This window comes from Cydia splendana, chromosome 18, assembly GCF_910591565.1.
Source record: "Cydia splendana chromosome 18, ilCydSple1.2, whole genome shotgun sequence".
Lineage (NCBI taxonomy): Eukaryota > Metazoa > Arthropoda > Insecta > Lepidoptera > Tortricidae > Cydia > Cydia splendana.
This window is the reverse complement of record NC_085977.1, coordinates 14,921,663-14,940,891: the sequence shown is the minus strand read 5'-3', so window position 1 is coordinate 14,940,891 and position 19,229 is coordinate 14,921,663. Positions and strand designations below refer to the sequence as shown.

General features: G+C 39.4%; 1 protein-coding gene across 1 annotated transcript in view; it reads right to left on the bottom strand.

The window, feature by feature from the left end:
* LOC134799152 (bifunctional glutamate/proline--tRNA ligase) overlaps positions 1-19,229 on the bottom strand; it is a 102,709-nt gene that overhangs the window by 25,508 nt on the left and 57,972 nt on the right. Inside the window, exons 18-26 of the mRNA XM_063771559.1 lie at positions 11,791-11,952; positions 10,513-10,617; positions 10,121-10,225; positions 8,509-8,670; positions 7,090-7,204; positions 6,778-6,926; positions 5,052-5,252; positions 3,463-3,580; positions 2,628-2,767 (exon numbers count right to left, since the gene is read on the bottom strand). Of these exons, the coding sequence (XP_063627629.1) occupies positions 2,628-2,767; positions 3,463-3,580; positions 5,052-5,252; positions 6,778-6,926; positions 7,090-7,204; positions 8,509-8,670; positions 10,121-10,225; positions 10,513-10,617; positions 11,791-11,952 (1,257 nt within the window). The remainder of the gene's footprint in view (positions 1-2,627; positions 2,768-3,462; positions 3,581-5,051; positions 5,253-6,777; positions 6,927-7,089; positions 7,205-8,508; positions 8,671-10,120; positions 10,226-10,512; positions 10,618-11,790; positions 11,953-19,229) is intronic.

Here is a 19,229-nt window from a genome sequence, read left to right as displayed (position 1 = left end):
ATTTGCAACAAAACGTGACTTTGTTGTTAACTGTATGAGTAGTAAAATGTTAAAACACTTTACTTTTCGGCCTTATGACTTATGCACGTCTACGCACGTGTTGATAGAACCAGATACGTTCGAAGACTGAGTAAGTGCACCATGGTGTATCTTTTTAGAAGAAGCGATACCAATATATTGAAAGAAAGAGATAGAGACATAAACTCTCAAATAACAAATAAACTAATATTGCACATAAAATGCACCGCGAAAAAGATAAACGATTTTGTGATTTAAAAAAAAAAGCTTAAAATTTAGTATTTAAAACATGTATAATTTATGTATCTAGAATAAAGACGAGGATTTTTTGTGAACGTCATTTTATTTTTCAGGGTATTATACAGATTTTAACAAACTTTAATTTAAAATTTGATTTACCCAATCTGAATTGTAATATTCCCTTGATTTGGGAATATTCCCGGAAACAAAGGAATATTCCCGTTGGGAATAATCTTATCTTATATGAAGTACCCAATAAATATACACTATTTTATATTTATTACTCGGTTTTCCAATTTTACAAGATTTTTTGCTAGGAAATAAATAATTATTCTGTAAATTTGTTTAACCCTTGTGCCTTGAAACCCTCGCAACGGTCAAGATTCCATTTTTCGATAAAATAAAACATTGCATAAGTAGGTAAGTACTTCAAATGTCGATGAAATATCACGTGTAAAAAAGTTTCGATAATATGAATATTCGATGTGTTAAGCTTTCGACCAAACGCATTGTCGGTGAAATGATATTTCGATGAATGGTACCTTCGATTGATCAAGCTTTCGTCTAAAAGTAGATTCGATAAAAGGTCTTCGACGAAACAACTATCGGCAAAACATCTTTCGAAATGGCGTAGGTAACCCAAGTACAACTGTCTATCAAATTGCGTTTTTATATCGAAAAATTTTCGCGCTCGCTTCGCTCGCGTTTTCAATTACATTCTACGATATGATAAAGGTAATATTCGGGTGGCAACTGCAGCAGCATTACGAGTACTCTGTTGCAACGTTACTGCTGCAGCACTGTCAATTTTCGTGATAAAATGATGTGACTGATTTCCATACTAAAAGTAAAAATGTACAAATGTCTATCAAATTGCGTTTTTATATCGAAAAATTTTCGCGCTCGCTTCGCTCGCGTTTTCAATTACATTCTTAACTATGGCTAAGGTGATATTCGGGTGGCAACTGCAGCAGCATTACTCTGTTGCAACGTTACTGCTGCAGCACTGTCAATTTTCGTGATAAAATGATGTGACTGATTTGATTTCCATTCTAAAAGTAAAAATGTACAACTGTCTATCAAACTGCGTTATTATATCGAAAAATTTTCGCGCTCGCTTCGCTCGCGTTTTCAATAGCATTCTTAGATATTACAAAGGTGATATTCGGGTGGCAACTGCAGTAGCATTACTCTCTGTTGCAACGTTACTGCTGCAGCACTGTAAATTTTCGTGATAAAATGATGTGACTGATTTCAATACTAAAAGTAAAAATGTACAACTATCTATCAAATTGCGTTTTTACATCGAAAAATTTTCGCGCTCGCTTCGCTCGCGTTTTCAATAACATTCTAGGATATGATAAAGGTGATACTCGGGTGGCGATTGCAGCAGGATTACTCTGTTGCAACGTTACTGCTGCAGGACTGACAATTTTCGTGATAAAATGATGTGACTGATTTCCATGCTCAGCTGTAATGCAGCAATAAACGTCACTCAATTTACCAAAATAATTCAATATAATCTTGATGACCCTGGGGAGAGGGGGCACCATGGTCTAGAAATGCTTAGGGCATCAAAATATCTTAATCCGGCACTGGTCGTTTGCGGAGTCAAACGATTTGGGACTCGCATTTTATACGCATTACCATGCCTTCCCGAAAAAAATCAAATGATTCGCGAAAGTCTCGAAAGTTTCGCATTGAGGTTACAAGGGGCACGTGGTCTTCCTCAGGAGTCTGAAGAAGACCACGGTGAGTGGCGCTCTAGCCAGGCAGGCCGCTTCGCTTTCGCTCTCGCGCGTACACCTTACTGTATCGTCCGATATACACCTACTACTCTGTCGTTTAAATCACGTGTAAAATTTGAATAAGGGCGAAAAAAACTATTGATTTTGGAGTGTAGTTTTATTTAGTGGTACCTAATTGTTAAATATTTTATCTGGACTACAGTCCTCTAGCATATCCATCTGTCAACTTTACTTCAAGTTCCGCCTCCAGGGGAGAGGGAGAGAAACAGAACAGACCGAATTCCACGCGGGCGGAGCCGCGGGCACAGCTAGTATAAAATATGTTGTTCAGATGTAGTGCATAATTGATTAATTATTTTCCGTCGTTTTTTCACGGAAACGGACGAACGTGTCTTGCTATTTCAGTCAGTTTCGGTCCAAAAATTACTGAGGTTGACTGAAGTAGCATGACAAATACGAACGTTTCCGAGAAAATACGACGGAAAAATTAAGCAAGAACTACATCTGTAATTCGTTAAGATTTTATTAGATACCGCAAAAATCTAAGCCCATAGACAAAGATCAGCATTTGAAAGTATATTACAAATGCTTAATTGAAAATCCGTGTGAGGTATCCCTTACCTGAATTCCACGGCCGCTAGCTGGCACATATGCCTCTACCGTGGTGGTGTAGTCTCCACCCGCGAACTTTTCCTTCTCTGTCTTCCGCCCCTTGATGACAGGGATGGCTAGAAACTCCTCGTACACGCGCGCGTACAGATCTGTAATTCATCATGTTAAGTATTCTTTCTGTATTTAACAATACCTAATCTTTACAAGCTCAACATGCCATCATTTTATTCTTCTTCACCAAGTTGATGAAGAAGAATAAAATGATGAACATTTCGACTTGATGATGAATATGATGATACTGATATGCTTTCCGAGAGCTATATTTCAACAATTGCGTCAATTCCTGCCTGAATATCAAAAGAAAAAAAAAATAAACAATTTAATATTATTTTCAATTCAATATTATTATTTCGGAGATCGGGGAACATACTTAAAAAAAGCCGGCACTTAAATATTTATTTTATTCTGTTTTTAGTATTTGTTGTTATAGCGGCAACAGAAATACATCATCTGTGAAAATTTCAACTGTCTAGCTATCACGGTTCATGAGTTACAGCCTGGTGACAGACAGACAGACGGACGGACAACGGAGGCTTAGTAATAGGGTCTCGTTTTTATCCTTTGGGTACTGAACCCTAGAAACACAAAGCAAAAACCTCCTGACGAATTAAGAACCTTAATATCCTTTTTGCAGACGGTCAACAAGCCGACATTCAGTATCATTTCGTACCTTGTCACAGTGACAATACCTATTATGAGCCAGGTCCTTAACGACTTTCATATTGATTGTCACTGTGACAAGGTACGATACAGTACTGAAATTAAATTATTTTACTGTATCTACCTAGGATTTTAAGCACTTCCTCCCCCGCCTCCTCGGCGGTGCGGTACGCGGTGTGGCCCTCCTGCCAGAGAAACTCGCGGGTACGCAGGAACGGCTGCGGCTGCTTGAACTCCCAACGCTGGTGACAATATACACATGTTTCAATAGGGATGATGACACATGTTGAATTTTATAACAAAATCTAGTTAAAATAGATAGAAAATGAGCAATTTATCACAATAAATTGGACACTTAAAAAATATATGGGAATAATAAAAAAATACAAGACCTCCAATGCAAAAAATTTTTTTCCTTCAAATTCGATACCTTACATTTTATTAAAAAAAATATTGTATTCCAACAATATACATAAACGCAATATTTCACTGACAAAATCGCAATTTCCTTGTTTTCCATACATCGAAACGTTAGCGCTACATGGTGACGTCACGATGTATTGCCATTTTGTTAGAAGCGTTTCGTCAGTAAAGTGTGGGTGCCAGACTTTCACCATCATTTGTGACTTTTGTATTGCTCCAAGACAATGGGTCCCATACAGACATTTGATCCTCAAAACAAACCTGATCGATTGATACCATTCATAAAAAAATGTAAAATACCCTATTCCTATTATACATATCATGTTAGACTCATCATCATCTCCTAGCCGTTTTCGGCAACATCGACTGCTTTTATACCGCTGAGAGCGTCGCTGGTGCGCTCTCAGGTGACTGACGTAGCCAATCTTTGCAGCCAATGTGCTAGACAGTCTAACATGACTAGACAGTCTATAGTGAATATCTACAGTCTCAGAAATGTGCATGTGACACCAAATTTACAGGCTGCGGTGATAATTAACACAACACAGTGCGCACTCTTAACGCCACTTGCACCATCCTACTAACCCGAGGTTAAGCGGTTAAACCGTCAACTCAGGGTCAAATTGTACTGGTAACCATGGTAACTCCAGGTTAGTGAAATGGTGCAAGTGGCGCTTAGTGTATTAGTTGGTTAACGCGTATGTAAAGTTACGCTTGCGATTTTTTAGTTGCAAGCGTCTATTACTGCATAATTACATATTGATAGCTTAAACGAGTCGCTTAACTTCAAACTTGGGTAAATCCATCTTCCAGATTATGCGATTTTGGTATTAAGAAAAGGTAATAAGGGTAGATATTTGCTGAGAGGGTCGAATGGATTTACCCGAGTTTGAAGTTAAGCATCACAAATGAACTGTTCTCTAGTTTGGAACTTACCACAACGTTGTTCCACTGGTTAAGCTTGATGGGCAAGTCTCTGTAAGTCTGAAGCCACTTGGCATAAGCTGGGTACATGACAGTCTCCGACGTAGGACGGATCGCTACACGTTCAACATTAAATAGGTAAATCTACTGACATCTATAGTAGCATGTCTATATGTATCGTTTACTCACCACAACATTGTTCCACTGGTTAAGCTTGATGGGCAAGTCTCTGTAAGTCTGAAGCCACTTGGCGTAAGCTGGGTACATGACAGTCTCCGACGTAGGACGAACCGCTACACGTTCAACATTAAATAGGTCAATCTACTGACATCTATAGTAGCATGTCTATATGTATCGTTTACTCACCACAACATTGTTCCACTGGTTAAGCTTGATGGGCAAGTCTCTGTAAGTCTGAAGCCACTTGGCATAAGCTGGGTACATGACAGTCTCCGACGTAGGACGGACAGCGATGTGCTCGGCCAGTTCTGATGACCCCGAGTGGGTGACCCATGCGACTTCTGGGGCGAAGTCGGCTATGTGGGTCTTCTCGCGCTCAAGGGCCGCCTAGAACAAGAAATAGTATTGTAAGTATAATAACATTTAAAATTTTCACGTTTTGAACACATATTAAATCATTATCAAACTACACAACGGGTCTTAATCGCGTATTTAAGTTTTATTAAATCACATTTACAATCGGGTCTATCCCCCGGGTAACCGGATTTTAAAATAACCGGGTATCCGGGGTCGGGGATAGACCCAGTTGTAAATGTGATTTAATAAAAAGAAATAGTATTGTACAATGAAAATAAAACATTGTGTTCGAGGCAATTTGTCAGTCTGAGTAAGGCAAAGTGAACGAAATAAGTTGGAATGAAATAGTTTGTTTTTTCGTGTACACAATGTTTAATAAATACACGAGTTTGAAATAGTAGCACATAAGTATTTATATAATAATGTTAATGTAGTCCCAGCTAGGAAATGAGGGATTGCCGGCCAAGATATAAACGATAAGGAGGTATAGGGATACTGGACTGGCGATTCCTTTTCTGACCAAACAGCGCATTAATCGCGCCGGCCGCCAATGTTGTACAAAAATCCATTGCCAGCGGAACACGATATTTCGCCAACCTTAGAGACGAAGATGGGGAAGTAGCAATCCTTGACGCCGAGCCTCTTGAAGTTGGTGGAGAGGAACTCGCGTATCACCTCCCATATGCTGTACGACCACGGCCGGAATATGTAGCAGCCATGTCGTAGTACTCGATCATTTCTGTACAACAACAGTACCTTGGACACGAAGATGGGGAAGTAGCAATCCTTGACGCCGAGCCTCGTGAAGTTGGTGGAGAGGAACTCGCGTATCACCTCCCATATGCTGTACGACCACGGCCGGAATATGTAGCAGCCATGTCGTAGTACTCGATCATTTCTGTACAACAACAGTACCTTGGACACGAAGATGGGGAAGTAGCAATCCTTGACGCCAAGCCTCTTGAAGTTGGTGGAGAGGAACTCGCGTATCATCTCCCATATGCTGTACGACCACGGCCGGAATATGTAGCACCCGGATATGTCGTAGTACTCGATCATTTCTGTACAACAACAGTACCTTGGACACGAAGATGGGGAAGTAGCAATCCTTGACGCCGAGCATCTTGAAGTTGGTGGAGAGGAACTCGCGTATCACCTCCCATATGCTGTACGACCACGGCCGGAATATGTAGCAGCCATGTCGTAGTACTCGATCATTTCTGTACAACAACAGTACCTTGGACACGAAGATGGGGAAGTAGCAATCCTTGACGCCGAGCATCTTGAAGTTGGTGGAGAGGAACTCGCGTATCACCTCCCATATGCTGTACGACCACGGCCGGAATATGTAGCAGCCATGTCGTAGTACTCGATCATTTCTGTACAACAACAGTACCTTGGACACGAAGATGGGGAAGTAGCAATCCTTGACGCCGAGCCTCTTAAAGTTGGTGGAGAGGAACTCGCGTATCACCTCCCATATGCTGTACGACCACGGCCGGAATATGTAGCAGCCATGTCGTAGTACTCGATCATTTCTGTACAACAACAGTACCTTGGACACGAAGATGGGGAAGTAGCAATCCTTGACGCCGAGCCTCTTGAAGTTGGTGGAGAGGAACTCGCGTATCACCTCCCATATGCTGTACGACCACGGCCGGAATATGTAGCACCCGGATATGTCGTAGTACTCGATCATTTCCGCTGCAAAAAAAAGGACAATAATCTTTAATTTTTTCACTATCTATTCGATGCTGACTGTAGTGATCCTACTGTATAGGAGATATGGTCGTGTATATATATTTTTGACACCTTGTTCGCATCAATATTTAATTTTACTGACAGTTAAATGTTAAATAAAACTTACATTTGGTGATGACCTGCGAGTACCACTCGGACAGGTCGGTGTCCTTGCTGGCTTCGAGTCCCAGCCGAGTCACTTTTTTTACGCTCGCGGATTCCTCTTTGGCGGGCTTTGGTGACTGAAATAAACAATACGCGATGTTAAATCGATTTCCTCATTGGCGAGGTGCGAAGTCGGTGCAGGAAGAAGTGGTGCTGATTGTCACAAACACACGTAATCTTATGGAAAGTCAAACATTAAGGGCTCATTTAGACGGTGCGAGAACTCGCATGCGAGTTTCATTACATTGCGTTATTAGATCGGTCGGCTGAGTTGATGTAACCTCACTGGTCCGCAATGTAACAAAAATCGCATGCGATTTGCGTGCCGTCTGAATGAGCCCTTATGCTAGCGGCAGCCGTTTGAACTAATTAACCGCCTTCTTTTACTACATAAGATTTAACGTAGAAAAGCCGACAAAGTGATGGCAGCATCAGTCGTACATAGTGACAATTATCCAATGTTTCAAATGTCTAAACTCCGTCAACGCTAACTGCAGAAACTTGACGGTAAGAATGCAAGCATATCCTCAATACTTGACATAGAACTTAACATACAAAAGTCAGAAATGAGAGTCAGTTTTCATATTCGTCCTTGATGGTTGAAACGGTTCCTAGAGTAATGTTGCTAGGATGTAGTATGAGTCGTCACACACACCGATTTTTTGGATAGGATTAGCGAAAAATATAGCGCTGTCATATAATTATGGACAACTCAAAATATCTAACCACAATCAGCACGAAAAAAGTGACTTAGGGTGGTATTCCACCTGTGCACCTTTTATCCACTGTCCAATTTCTTTGTCCAATGTCAGTGCGTCTCACTATCTCATCAAACAAAATGTAAGACGCAATACACATTGGAAAAAAAAAATGGGATAGGTGGAATAACACCCTTAGTAAAAGGGGTTCTTTAGAATAGATTTTTGACGCCACTGCTTTGAAATGTGGCAATAGATGGTCTAAATCTTGACTAGAAAGTAGCGCTTAGTTGTGCTTTAACGCCTGCACCGACAGTCCAAAAATACGCCTAAATTAATTAAGTAAATATTCTTTATAGTGCATCATACAGTTAAAATAAAGCTTACTCCTCTCAACCCCCCAAATTTCCCCCTAAAATAAGAAATAAGCGGTTTTGACTTATTTACAATATTAGTGGTGCTAATTACTACAACTGTTCCAAATTTTAGGTATCCACGTCAAACGGTCTCTGAGAAAAACGCATTTAACTAATTTTCAAGACCGAAGTGATCCCATAAGTGTTCCGTGAACAAAGTTTTGTACGGAACACTAAACACACAGAAAATTAAATACAGTTAGAAGCTAGGTAACAACAGACGGTCTTATCGCTAAGAAGCGATCTCTTCCAGACAACCTTTATTACCTGTTCCTTAGGCTTTTCTTTCTTCTCCTTTGGCTTATTTTCCTTCTTCTCTTTAGGCTTGGATTCGCGCGGTGCGGCCGGAGCGACGTACGCCGTTCCCGTCTCAGCCTGGTATTTGGTTTTTAGTTCTAGAAGTTTCTTTACTTCTGCGTCTATCGTGGCCTGTGAAGCGAAGGGCGTTGATGAAATAATAGGGTATTTGACTACTGAAATCAGAGTCTTTTTTTCGAACTATCAAAACGATTTTGCTACTACGGGATTTATATGAAACACTAGCATGTGACGTCACAATCAAATTACCTACTCCTTTTAGTTTTATACCGGTTTTATAATAGAAATTGTGTCTAAAAATAACTGATGTCTACGTTTCTCTATTATTCTTCTGGTGCTTTATTTCATGCATGGTGGAAAATAAAGTATTTTAAATACCAGTTAAATACAGTCAAATACCCTATACTTAAAGAGTTCCCAGCAAGCTCGGCTGAATATCACCTTCCCATACAAACGGAGTTTCGTTCTCATTTTAAAACTACGTGTTGGATTGTAATGAATCTTTGCACATATAATGACATGAGGTATACTAGTCTTGTAATTAGCTTATACAAGGTGTCTAACCAGCGTAACATGACCCCAGTAAAAGTTGCACGGTTTTCGAGTTATTACCGAAAAAAATATTGAATTTTCCCCTTTGTACCTACTAAAAATGTTAAAACAAAGGGGAAAATTCTCAAATAACTTGAAAACCATGCAACTTTTACTGGGGTCATGTTAGGCTGGTTAGGTTCCTCTTGAGTTGACCTACCTCTGCTGTCACTGTGACGTGGTAGTTCTGGGACACCCTGTATAGCTCCAGTTTATAAAACAAACGAAATAGAGCAAAAACAAGTTTTGTATGAAAAATTTAAATTAGCTGTATTTTTTACACGACTGCCCGAAAAAGAGTGTATTGTTGTGAAACAATTTACTATTTAGTTATTTACTAACTAGGTACCATAGTTATACGGTACCTATCTGGAGCTACATAAAGTAATTACAGGACTAGATATACCTTACTCGTTCTAAAATGAGAGCGTAACTACGTTTGTATGGAGAACCGAGCTTGCTGCGGACTCTTAAACACAAAATAGTGGCACCAGTGACCGACAGGGAACCAGTACCCAACACTTTTATTTTTAATCCAGGAAAATAAGGGTATACCGATCTCCTTATACGGCAACACTGTGCAGCTACTATTGTTTTTCATAACTTTCTCTTTCAGCTGGTGAATTTAGACAGATTCATCAGTTGTCTGTGAGAAGAGAAGATGGCAGTTTTAGACTTCGCAAAAACGCCGAGATTGAACATCTTGTGGCTCAATATTATAGGCGAGACAAAAGCTCAACGTCTCTGCTGGCTCAGCAACGTCTTGAGAATGGAGGAGGATTGCGGAGGCTGATCGGACGTCCCAGGTATCACTGGAGCGATGCTGTTGAAGCGGACTTGTGCGATCTCCATGTCGATAACTGGCGGGAGATGGCACAGGATCGAGACAACTGGCGTGTACTCGTGTCGGAGGCCAAGACTCATTTTGGGTCGCCATTGTTAATAACAAACACGGTGAATACATCCATACCTTGTCAGCCTTCTTAGTTTTGAGGTCTCGCACAACGTCGCCCTGCTTCGCGACTTCGGCCGCGAGCGCGGCGGCTTTCTCGTCCCCATTCATTGTGGCGTTTGCCTGTAAATATCAAATAAATAAATAAATATTTAGGAACACTAACTACGGAATAGAATAAATGGAATATACGGAATAGAAATAGGTAGTTTAATCAATTAATTTATTTATTTCAAAAAGACACTTAAGACTATATTTTACAATATTTTCGCCAAACTGAGACAGTTTGTTGGCGAATAGTGCGCTCTCAATATCCCAGCAGTTCATTTCCCGTGTACCATAACACTGAAATACTATTACTTATTATGCGCCTCGGACTTGAACGTGTGATGATGATATAATGTTAGTACCTCAGTTTTAGGTGCGGGGGATGCGGCAGGTGGGGCAGCGTTAGGAGTCCACGCGGTGCCGGTTATGGACTTGTACTGCTCCTTCAGGTTCAGAAGGTTCTTCACCTGCGAAAACAATTTTAATTAGCCTTTTAGTGGGTCCCACTGCTGGGCAAAGGCCTCCCATCTTTCCCGCCACTTATGTCTCTGTCTAATGCACACTCCCGCCACTCCACACAGAATGTATCGAGGTTGTCCCGTCATCTCCGTTTGGGTCTTCCTTTGCCCCGAGATCCATCCTGTGGGATCCAGTCCGTGGATACTTTGGCCCAGCGTTCTGGGTGCATTCGGCAGATGTGCCCTGCCCAGTCCCATTTCAGCTTTCGGCCTTCATGCCCATGCGAAAACAATAGTAACTATAAAATAACCTTTGATACATTTAGTGGCGGATTTGCTGTCTTGGCCGCTCTAGGGCCCGGGCCCTGTAGTAACTACTAGCCCCTTTCTCAGCATGCATCATATAGACTTCCGCCTTGCTGCCGCCTTTGGCCCGGGCCTACTGGGCCTTAGGGTAAATCCGCCACTGGACATTAACGCCAAGAACACGATAGGTGGGTTCATTTCGAATTGGATTTGGAAATGGGGAGCTTGGCTAAGCTTGTACAAGAGCATAGAGAAATATAGTAAGAATAGAGTGTTCACTCCATACATCAGTTTTGATAACAAAACGACTATTATTTTCGCAGTCGACATCTAGCATCGAGTAGCGGAATTATCAGTACCGCTACTTGATACTAGAATTCTCTAGTGTCGCCACTCACGAAAATTTTATTGAACAACAATTTACAACTAAATTAAAAGCAGAGTTGAAAATATATAATCCGGTTATAATATTAGCTGAAAATTGTTGAGCATTAGACTTTTCGGTCGTTGCAACATCTATTGTCAAGTAGCAGTACGAAAATAATTGTGGTTTTGGTACCAAAACTGATGTACCTATGGAGTGAGCACTCCATGTATTTTTTAGGGTTCCGTACCTCAAAAGGAAAAAACGGAATGCTTATAGGATCACTGGTGCGTCTGTCTGTCTGTCTGTCCGACCATTCCCCCCCCCCCCCCCTTATCTCTGAAACTACTGGGCCTATAATTTTGAAAAAAATACACAATGTAGTACTTTACCTATAGATGACAGGAAAACCTATTAGAAATGTGCAGTCAAGCGTGAGTCGGACTTATGTACGGAACCCTTGCGACGCGAGTCCGACTCGCACGTCACCGGTTTTTTCTCAATGACCATACCTCAGTGTCAATGACGATCTTCTCAGCTTTTTCTGCCTTGAGCTTGCGTATCTTATCTCCCTGCGTGGCTATCCGCTGCAGCACGGTGGCTACTTCTGACCCTGACCCTGGGGATGGGGCTTCGGTCTTGACTGGGGCAGGGGCTGCTCCGGGCTTCCAGTCCTGGATTAAAATTAGGTTATTAAAAAAAAATGGTTTAGTATCATGTGACGCCTTCTATAGTATTTTTCAAACTTCATGGGTACGCTGACAGGTTGACACCTGATTATGTGGAGATGATACCTGTCACCCTACCCATCGAGGTTGAAAATACTATATATTTAGGCAGGCATCATTATATATGTGAATGATGTAAATTTGAGATCATAGTTTTTGGCCACGGTGTGCCCTGTCAAAGCTAGAGTTAGACCAAGAAAAGTCTGCAGCGCTTTTGATAGCCCACGTAGTGCAAGTGTTATTTATACGCCATCATTTCATAGAAGTTTGACGTTTAAAATAACACTTGCACTGCGTGGACTTTTCTTGGTCTAACTCTATTCCCCCGCAATGCGCTTCGCATATTCCAACGAGAACCTCTCTAATCAAATAAATCATAAGAAATATTCAAAGTGAAAATATAATCACTTCAATATATAATCCATTCACATTAGGCCACTTTTGATTTTAGACATTAAATACATAAAAAAAAAATCTAACTTTATATAATTAATAATTGTCACCCTACTTTCTGCAGCAGTCGATTATATAGCACAGATATCGCGTAACAAACAAAAAACATGGTTTACAGGAAATATATTAATTCCAGACAAGTAAGAACTAGACAATGTAGAAATAATCCAGTACACACAATATTAATAACAATTATCAAGCCGGCTGTAATAGTATTACGGATATGATGGTTGCACTTGTATCTTCTTTCGTATCATGCGTCACTCTTGCACATGCACTTACTGTTACGTATTAGAAAGTGACGGGGACGATGACAGACGATAACATCGAGGCCATCTTATAAGTACGAGCGTGTTAAAGAAATAAAAATATACTCGTAAAAAAATACTCCTATCACGTCATCAGGGGTCGTCCATTAATTACATCACACGAATTTCTCGATTTTTGACGCCTCCCCCCCTCATTGTCACACTTGGTCACATTTGGCAAACCCCTCCCCCCTGGTGTGACGTCACATTTGTTCAATAGAATCGGCAAATCGAATTAAGTTGTACCTATTATTAATATTTTATCAAAATATTATTGAAAAAAGAAATATCAGTAATTTTATAACCCAAAACTGATGAAGAGTAAAGAAAATTAAACGAATAAAAATTATTATCGTGCCAAAAAATTGTTATTTAACCGTACAGCGAATTAAATCATTTAAATAAGTTAAAGTGACGTCACAAAGTTTGTGCCTCCCCCCTCCTCCCTGTCACAACATGTCACATTTTCTTGACCCCTCCACCCCTAAACGTGAGATGTAGTTAATGGATGACCCCTCATAAGTCATGCATTTTGGACAATAAAGTTATATCACTCACCATATCGTAAGACTAATAGATAACGGGTTATGGTATGGCCTACTTATTAATTTTGCGAGTCGTATATTGTAAGAAAGTTATCAATAACTATTAAATTAAAGATTTATAAAACCATTAACCCATGAAAGGTACGCAATAAACTATTTTATGCCAAAAATGATTTTCATTATTGTGGAAAAGAGCTGATACCCTTCAAACCGCTGTATAGATTTTAGCCAAAAATAGTTAAGAACCACCGCAAGGAAACTCGCTTTCAAGTTAAAAAAACGGCATCGAAATCGGTCCATCCGTTTGAGAGCTACGATGCCACAGATAAAAACACTGAAAGAAATCGGCGTCAAACGTATAATACCCCTCTTTTGCGTCGCCGTCGGGGGTTAAAAAATTTTAAAATATCACACACCACTGATATCCTGAACTACAAAGAATAAATTGACAAAAATTGGCAGACTGATTGATTGATATTTTTAGATTCAGACATATTTATATTATTTATATAAAAATATGTTAGAGAAGGCATGTATCCACGTAAAGAAAGTCATTCATCACAAGTCGTAAACATTAAGTCATTAAAAAAATAAGATTTGTACGATAACGCGCGGTAATCTCATGAAAAACACGCCACCAACTGTCATTTTACTGTTTACATTCTAGATTTCAGTATATATTTTTTCATATCTCATGCTCTGAAAGTGGGTCGTTGTTGTTCTAAAAGGTGCGCAGAAAGTGATACGTTTATGCTCTAGCGCAGAAAAGTGGTGTACTCCTCTGTGTCCCCGTCCCACGAACAACTGGGTGGAAACAAAATGGAAAAATAGTGTCTTTATTTCCTCGCCTGGAACAATTGGTCATTGTTTAATTTCACTAATCCCACGTTGATCCTTTTTTTATAAAAAATGATGTAAGTAAATTGTTAAAAACAAATTATTCTTGATTTCTTTCGTTGAATTCTATTTACTCGATTTCATAAGGCGGGAACCAAAAGGAATACACCAAAAATATTTTTTTAAACCTTACACTTGCGTAAATGAGCAAAGGCAGAATCTTATACAGCCACAGTTAAACGTTTGTACGATATTAAATTGGTTTTTAAAGTTATTTAGCACTATATTCATGAAAATAAAATAAAATAAAATACAAAATAAAAATTTCTTATATTATTAATTAAATTGTTATTTAATATTTAAAATACTTTTATTATGTTATTACGTGGTGCGGCGCACCAAGGTCGCGGTGCGGTCCGGTAGTCTGTTGCGGCTTTTAGAACGAAAAAGTATAAAATTAAAAAGTAAGAGGCAATCCCCCTTATTTTCATACTATAATGAACAAATCATTTTAAAATTACTGCAGTTTGTTAAAAAATGTGTGTTTTCGTAAATATTGCAATCTAAATTATTTTCGCTAGGGGTATTAATCTTCACACATGTAAAGTCTCCGATTGCAAGTAAGTCCTGAGGAAAAAAATCATGGCCGTAGGTCTATTGGGTACTTCGATTACGAAATTGCCTTGTCTTGTTTGGTTTCCTCGCATTCGATATGAAAAGTAGAGTGTTTAACTCGGGTGAAAGGCACCATTTCCGTCTCGGACTATTGGCGCTCTCACTGCGTTCGAGCGCCAAACTACCTCGACAGAAATGGATGCCTTTCAACCCTTGGTTAACAATCTACTATTAATTTCTAAGGAAAATACTTAATATAATAACAGGCCGTATTTGCTCCAGATATCGGTAAAGACTGAACAACTGATAAACGTTAATGTGCCGTGAATGTGTTTACACAGTTGCTGTTGTATATTGGGTCGTATTGTGACGTAATAAGGTACAGAAGGTCTTTTGTTTGAAGTCGTGAATATTTGTATTTTATAAACTGTAATAAGGGGTCATCCATTAATTACATCACACGTTTAGGGGGAGGGAGGGGGTCAAGAAAATGTGACATGTTGTGACAAGGGGGAGGGGGGAGTCATAAACTTTGTGACGTCACTTTAACTTCATCAGTAACCGAAAATGTATTTAAATTATTTTATACGCTAATTATCATTTAAATAACAAGGTTTAGAAACGATAATCGTTTTTATTCGTTTAATTTTATTTCTTAATCAGTTTTGGGTTATAAAATTACTAATATTTCTTTTGTCAAAAATATTTTGATAAAATATTAAATAAATATCTGCCGATTTCGTTGAAGAAATGTGACGTCACACCAGGGGGGAGGGGTTTGCCAAATGTGACCAAGTGTGACAAGGAGGGGGGGAGGGGTAAAAAAACCTAGAAATTCGTGTGACGTAATTAATGGATGACCCCTAATATTGAAGGTCTTGATTTTGTAGGACTTGCTTCATACCTATATTATTACAGGCTTACAGTACCTATACTTAACCATACCTACGCACACAGTCTCACCACACATAGGTGGAGTTTTACTCCAAGTAAATTATTGTAAAGTACTATGCCAAAAGTGGCATTACCGAGTTGCGTCCTACACTAGGGCTTCCAAATATCGGACTTCTTTCAATACCGGTATTAATACCGAAACTGTCTTTATCAATACCGGGATCCCGGGATCCCGGGATCCCGGTATTGACTATAAATGGCTTAAAAAAATTGAGTTTTTTTTTAAAGGCTCACTTTTACACCAGATATGTATATCCTTAGCTTAGGATATTAAACAATAATCGCCATCTGCAATAATTATGTGAACCCTCCAGGTTGGCAATCATTTTATCCGCCTTGTTGACTTCACAAGTCACATTTTTAGTTCAACCTAATAATCAGCCAATAAATATTCTTTGGCACCAATAATTCGTATGCCATTACAATTAATTTCTTTCTACTTTTTGATAAAATTTTAAGAACTAATTATATTAAGGGGCTACCCGACATTTTTGACAAGTTTTGAATCGATCTCCTATTTTTTCTAAAAAAAAAAAACACTTTTTTCATATCTAGTTTGCAGTGAAGAATCTTACAATTACATGTACGAAATCTAAATATTTGAGTTCGTATTTGACGTCTCGAGAAACGTATCCAGGGTTTTCATTTTAAACTAATTCACAAAAGTTATGGCCAGAAAACCAGTTTTTAGCCTAAAATTGTTCAACTTTGATGCCAAATATCTCGAAGGCGATGAACTTTGAAGTAAATATAGGATACTAAACTGCAAAACGTAATTCAAGACCAAAAAAAGTAAGACAATGTTGCCACTGCAATTATTTGTTTGTAAAATAGTAAATTCCTTTTGATAAATAATCACGCTAAGATAATTTATTTATTAGTAATTTTACTCCTGCGATTTTAAAAAGTACTTTTATATACTTATTTTTGCATAAATACAAGACGCGCTAGTAAAAAGTGGCAACATTTTCTTACTTTTTTTGGTCTTGAATTACGTTTTGCAGTATATATTGCTTCAAGCTGTTGTTGTTAATTAGGGCGAGCGAAGCGAGCCCTATCACTATTCGACGAACTATGCATTCTTGTGGTACACTTTACGGAAAAACTACTGCACTGTTAGGTTTGAAATTTGACATAGTAATGTAAATTCATGTCTAGATGTGTTATCAAACATAAAAATATAATTTTATAAACCTAAAAAAATAAAATAAAGTAGTAACACTATGTATTACTACTAGCGCCATCTGTTGGCAAAATAATGAATTATCTACTTCTCTAACAGATGGCGTTACTAGTAAAAAAATAAATAAATATTGGACATACAAATTGACTAAGCCCCAAAGTAATCTCAAGGAGGCTTGTGTTGTGGGTACTCAGACAACGATACCTATGTGGTGTTTTCAATTTCAATAATGTCGATGGCGCTTACGCCATTAACAACGATGAATACAAAAGTGGGTTAAAATTTTGGATTCAGACCCACCTCGCTTCGCTTGGTTTGACTCCCAATTTAGCAATTAAGTTTCTGTGAATACCTACTAGAACAATCAATCTTGCTGATATACCTATTCACTGCGGAGGTCAATTTTGGTTTTGTGACGCTGATGAACTGATCAATCATGTTGTGTTAGCAAACTTAAATCAGGGTATTTTCAGTTCGAGAAACAGTTTTGGCGCCATTAATTTATTACGTAAGACGATTTTGGGGAGGAGGGGGGTCGAACATATCTTATTTTTTCTTACATGGGGAGGGAGGGGGTTTTCATAGTTCTTACGTAAGATCACAAAGATGCGACTTTTTATTTAATTTCTATGAAATTATGACGTTTAAAATACATAATAATAATACTTCCACACTATGCTATCAAACACGGTGCAGAGTTAGCTTAAACGAGCTCAAGTACCTTTGTACAGGTACATATATCACATTCAAAAAAATTTTTTTTGAAAAATAAGCACTAATACAAACCAAACGTGTAGGTACTCAATTTTTCCTTTAGATTCTTACGTAATATATGGTAATATAGGGGAATGGGAGAAGGAGGGGGTCAGCCTATTCTTATTATTTCTTACATAGTGGAGGGAGGGCGCCAAAAACTGGCAAAAATTGTCTTACGTAATGAATGAACGGCGCCTTTAGTGTTACTATTGCTTGGAACTGCTAAAATTATAAATAAAGATAAGCATATTAATACAAACTTCAGTGAAATTATCGTCTACTTGGGGACCAGTGTTTCAAATGTTGAAACCAGCGGATATATCTTCGGACCAGTGTACGGATACTGTGAGTGTTGCGTGTCGTGCCGTGGACAATAAACATTAAACTTTAACGGGTAGCTGCAATTTCTTTGTCTACCCCGAACATTTTTATAAACTAATTTCGGGTAGTTTAGTGGTGTTATTAATATCTCCGTTGACATTTGTTGGGACGTCAGTCTTTCCGTGACCACAGCTGGTGCAACTCAGCTGAAACGTCGGAATTAAAGGTAAAAACAATGAAATTATATCGCGGTAGACCCGTTTGTGTAATTAAATAAACTTCAGTGACTTAGGGCCGACACACGACTGCAACTTGTATGGGAACTACACGCCGACTGCACGCCAATTGCAACGACGGCGTGCAGTTCAACAAAATGACCCAGAACCCTGGCAGTTCCTAGTGGAACTCAGGTTTGGTGCAACTAAGGCACATTATGTTTTGGTCATCCGACTCATCTTGATGAGCACTTAGGAGAGTTAGTTCCCAAGATAGAGGTGATGCTGAACCCTGGCAGTACCTAGTGGAGCTCGGGTTTGGTGCAACATAGACACACGCTGTTGGTCATCCGACTCGTTTTGATGAGCAATTGGGAGAGCAGTACCCAGGATAAAGCGGATGCTGAACCCTGGCAGTACATAGTGGAACTCAGGTGATGTGTAGCATAGGCGCACGCTGTTTTGGTAATCTGACTCGTCTTGATGAGCATTTGGGAAAGCAGTAACCAAAATAGAGCGGATCTGAACCCTGGCAGGGTACTGCCATTGTTCCATTAGGTATAATGGAACTCAGGTTTGATGCAACATTGACACACATTGTTTTGGACATCCGACTCGTCACGATGAGCACTTGGGAGAGCAGTACCCAAGATAGAGCTGATGCTGAACCCTGGCAGTACGTAGTGGAACTCAGGTTTGTTGCAACATAGGCTCACGCTGTTTTGGTCATCCGACTCGTCTTGATGAGCACTTAGGTGTAGTACCCAAGATAAAGCTGATGCTGAACCCTGGCAGTACCTAGTGGAACTCAGGTTTGGTGCAACATAGGCACACGCTGTTTTGGTCATCTGACACGTCTTAACGAGCACTTAGAAGAGCAGGATCCAAGATAGAGCTAATGCTGAACCTTGGCTGTACCTAGTGGAACTGTGTGTGTGTGTTTATGTGCGGAGCAGTGTGATTACCGCCAGTAGGTGTCCAGACGGGAAAGATTTTCGCTGAATTGTGTGGTGTGGTGTCGCTGACCCAACATTAT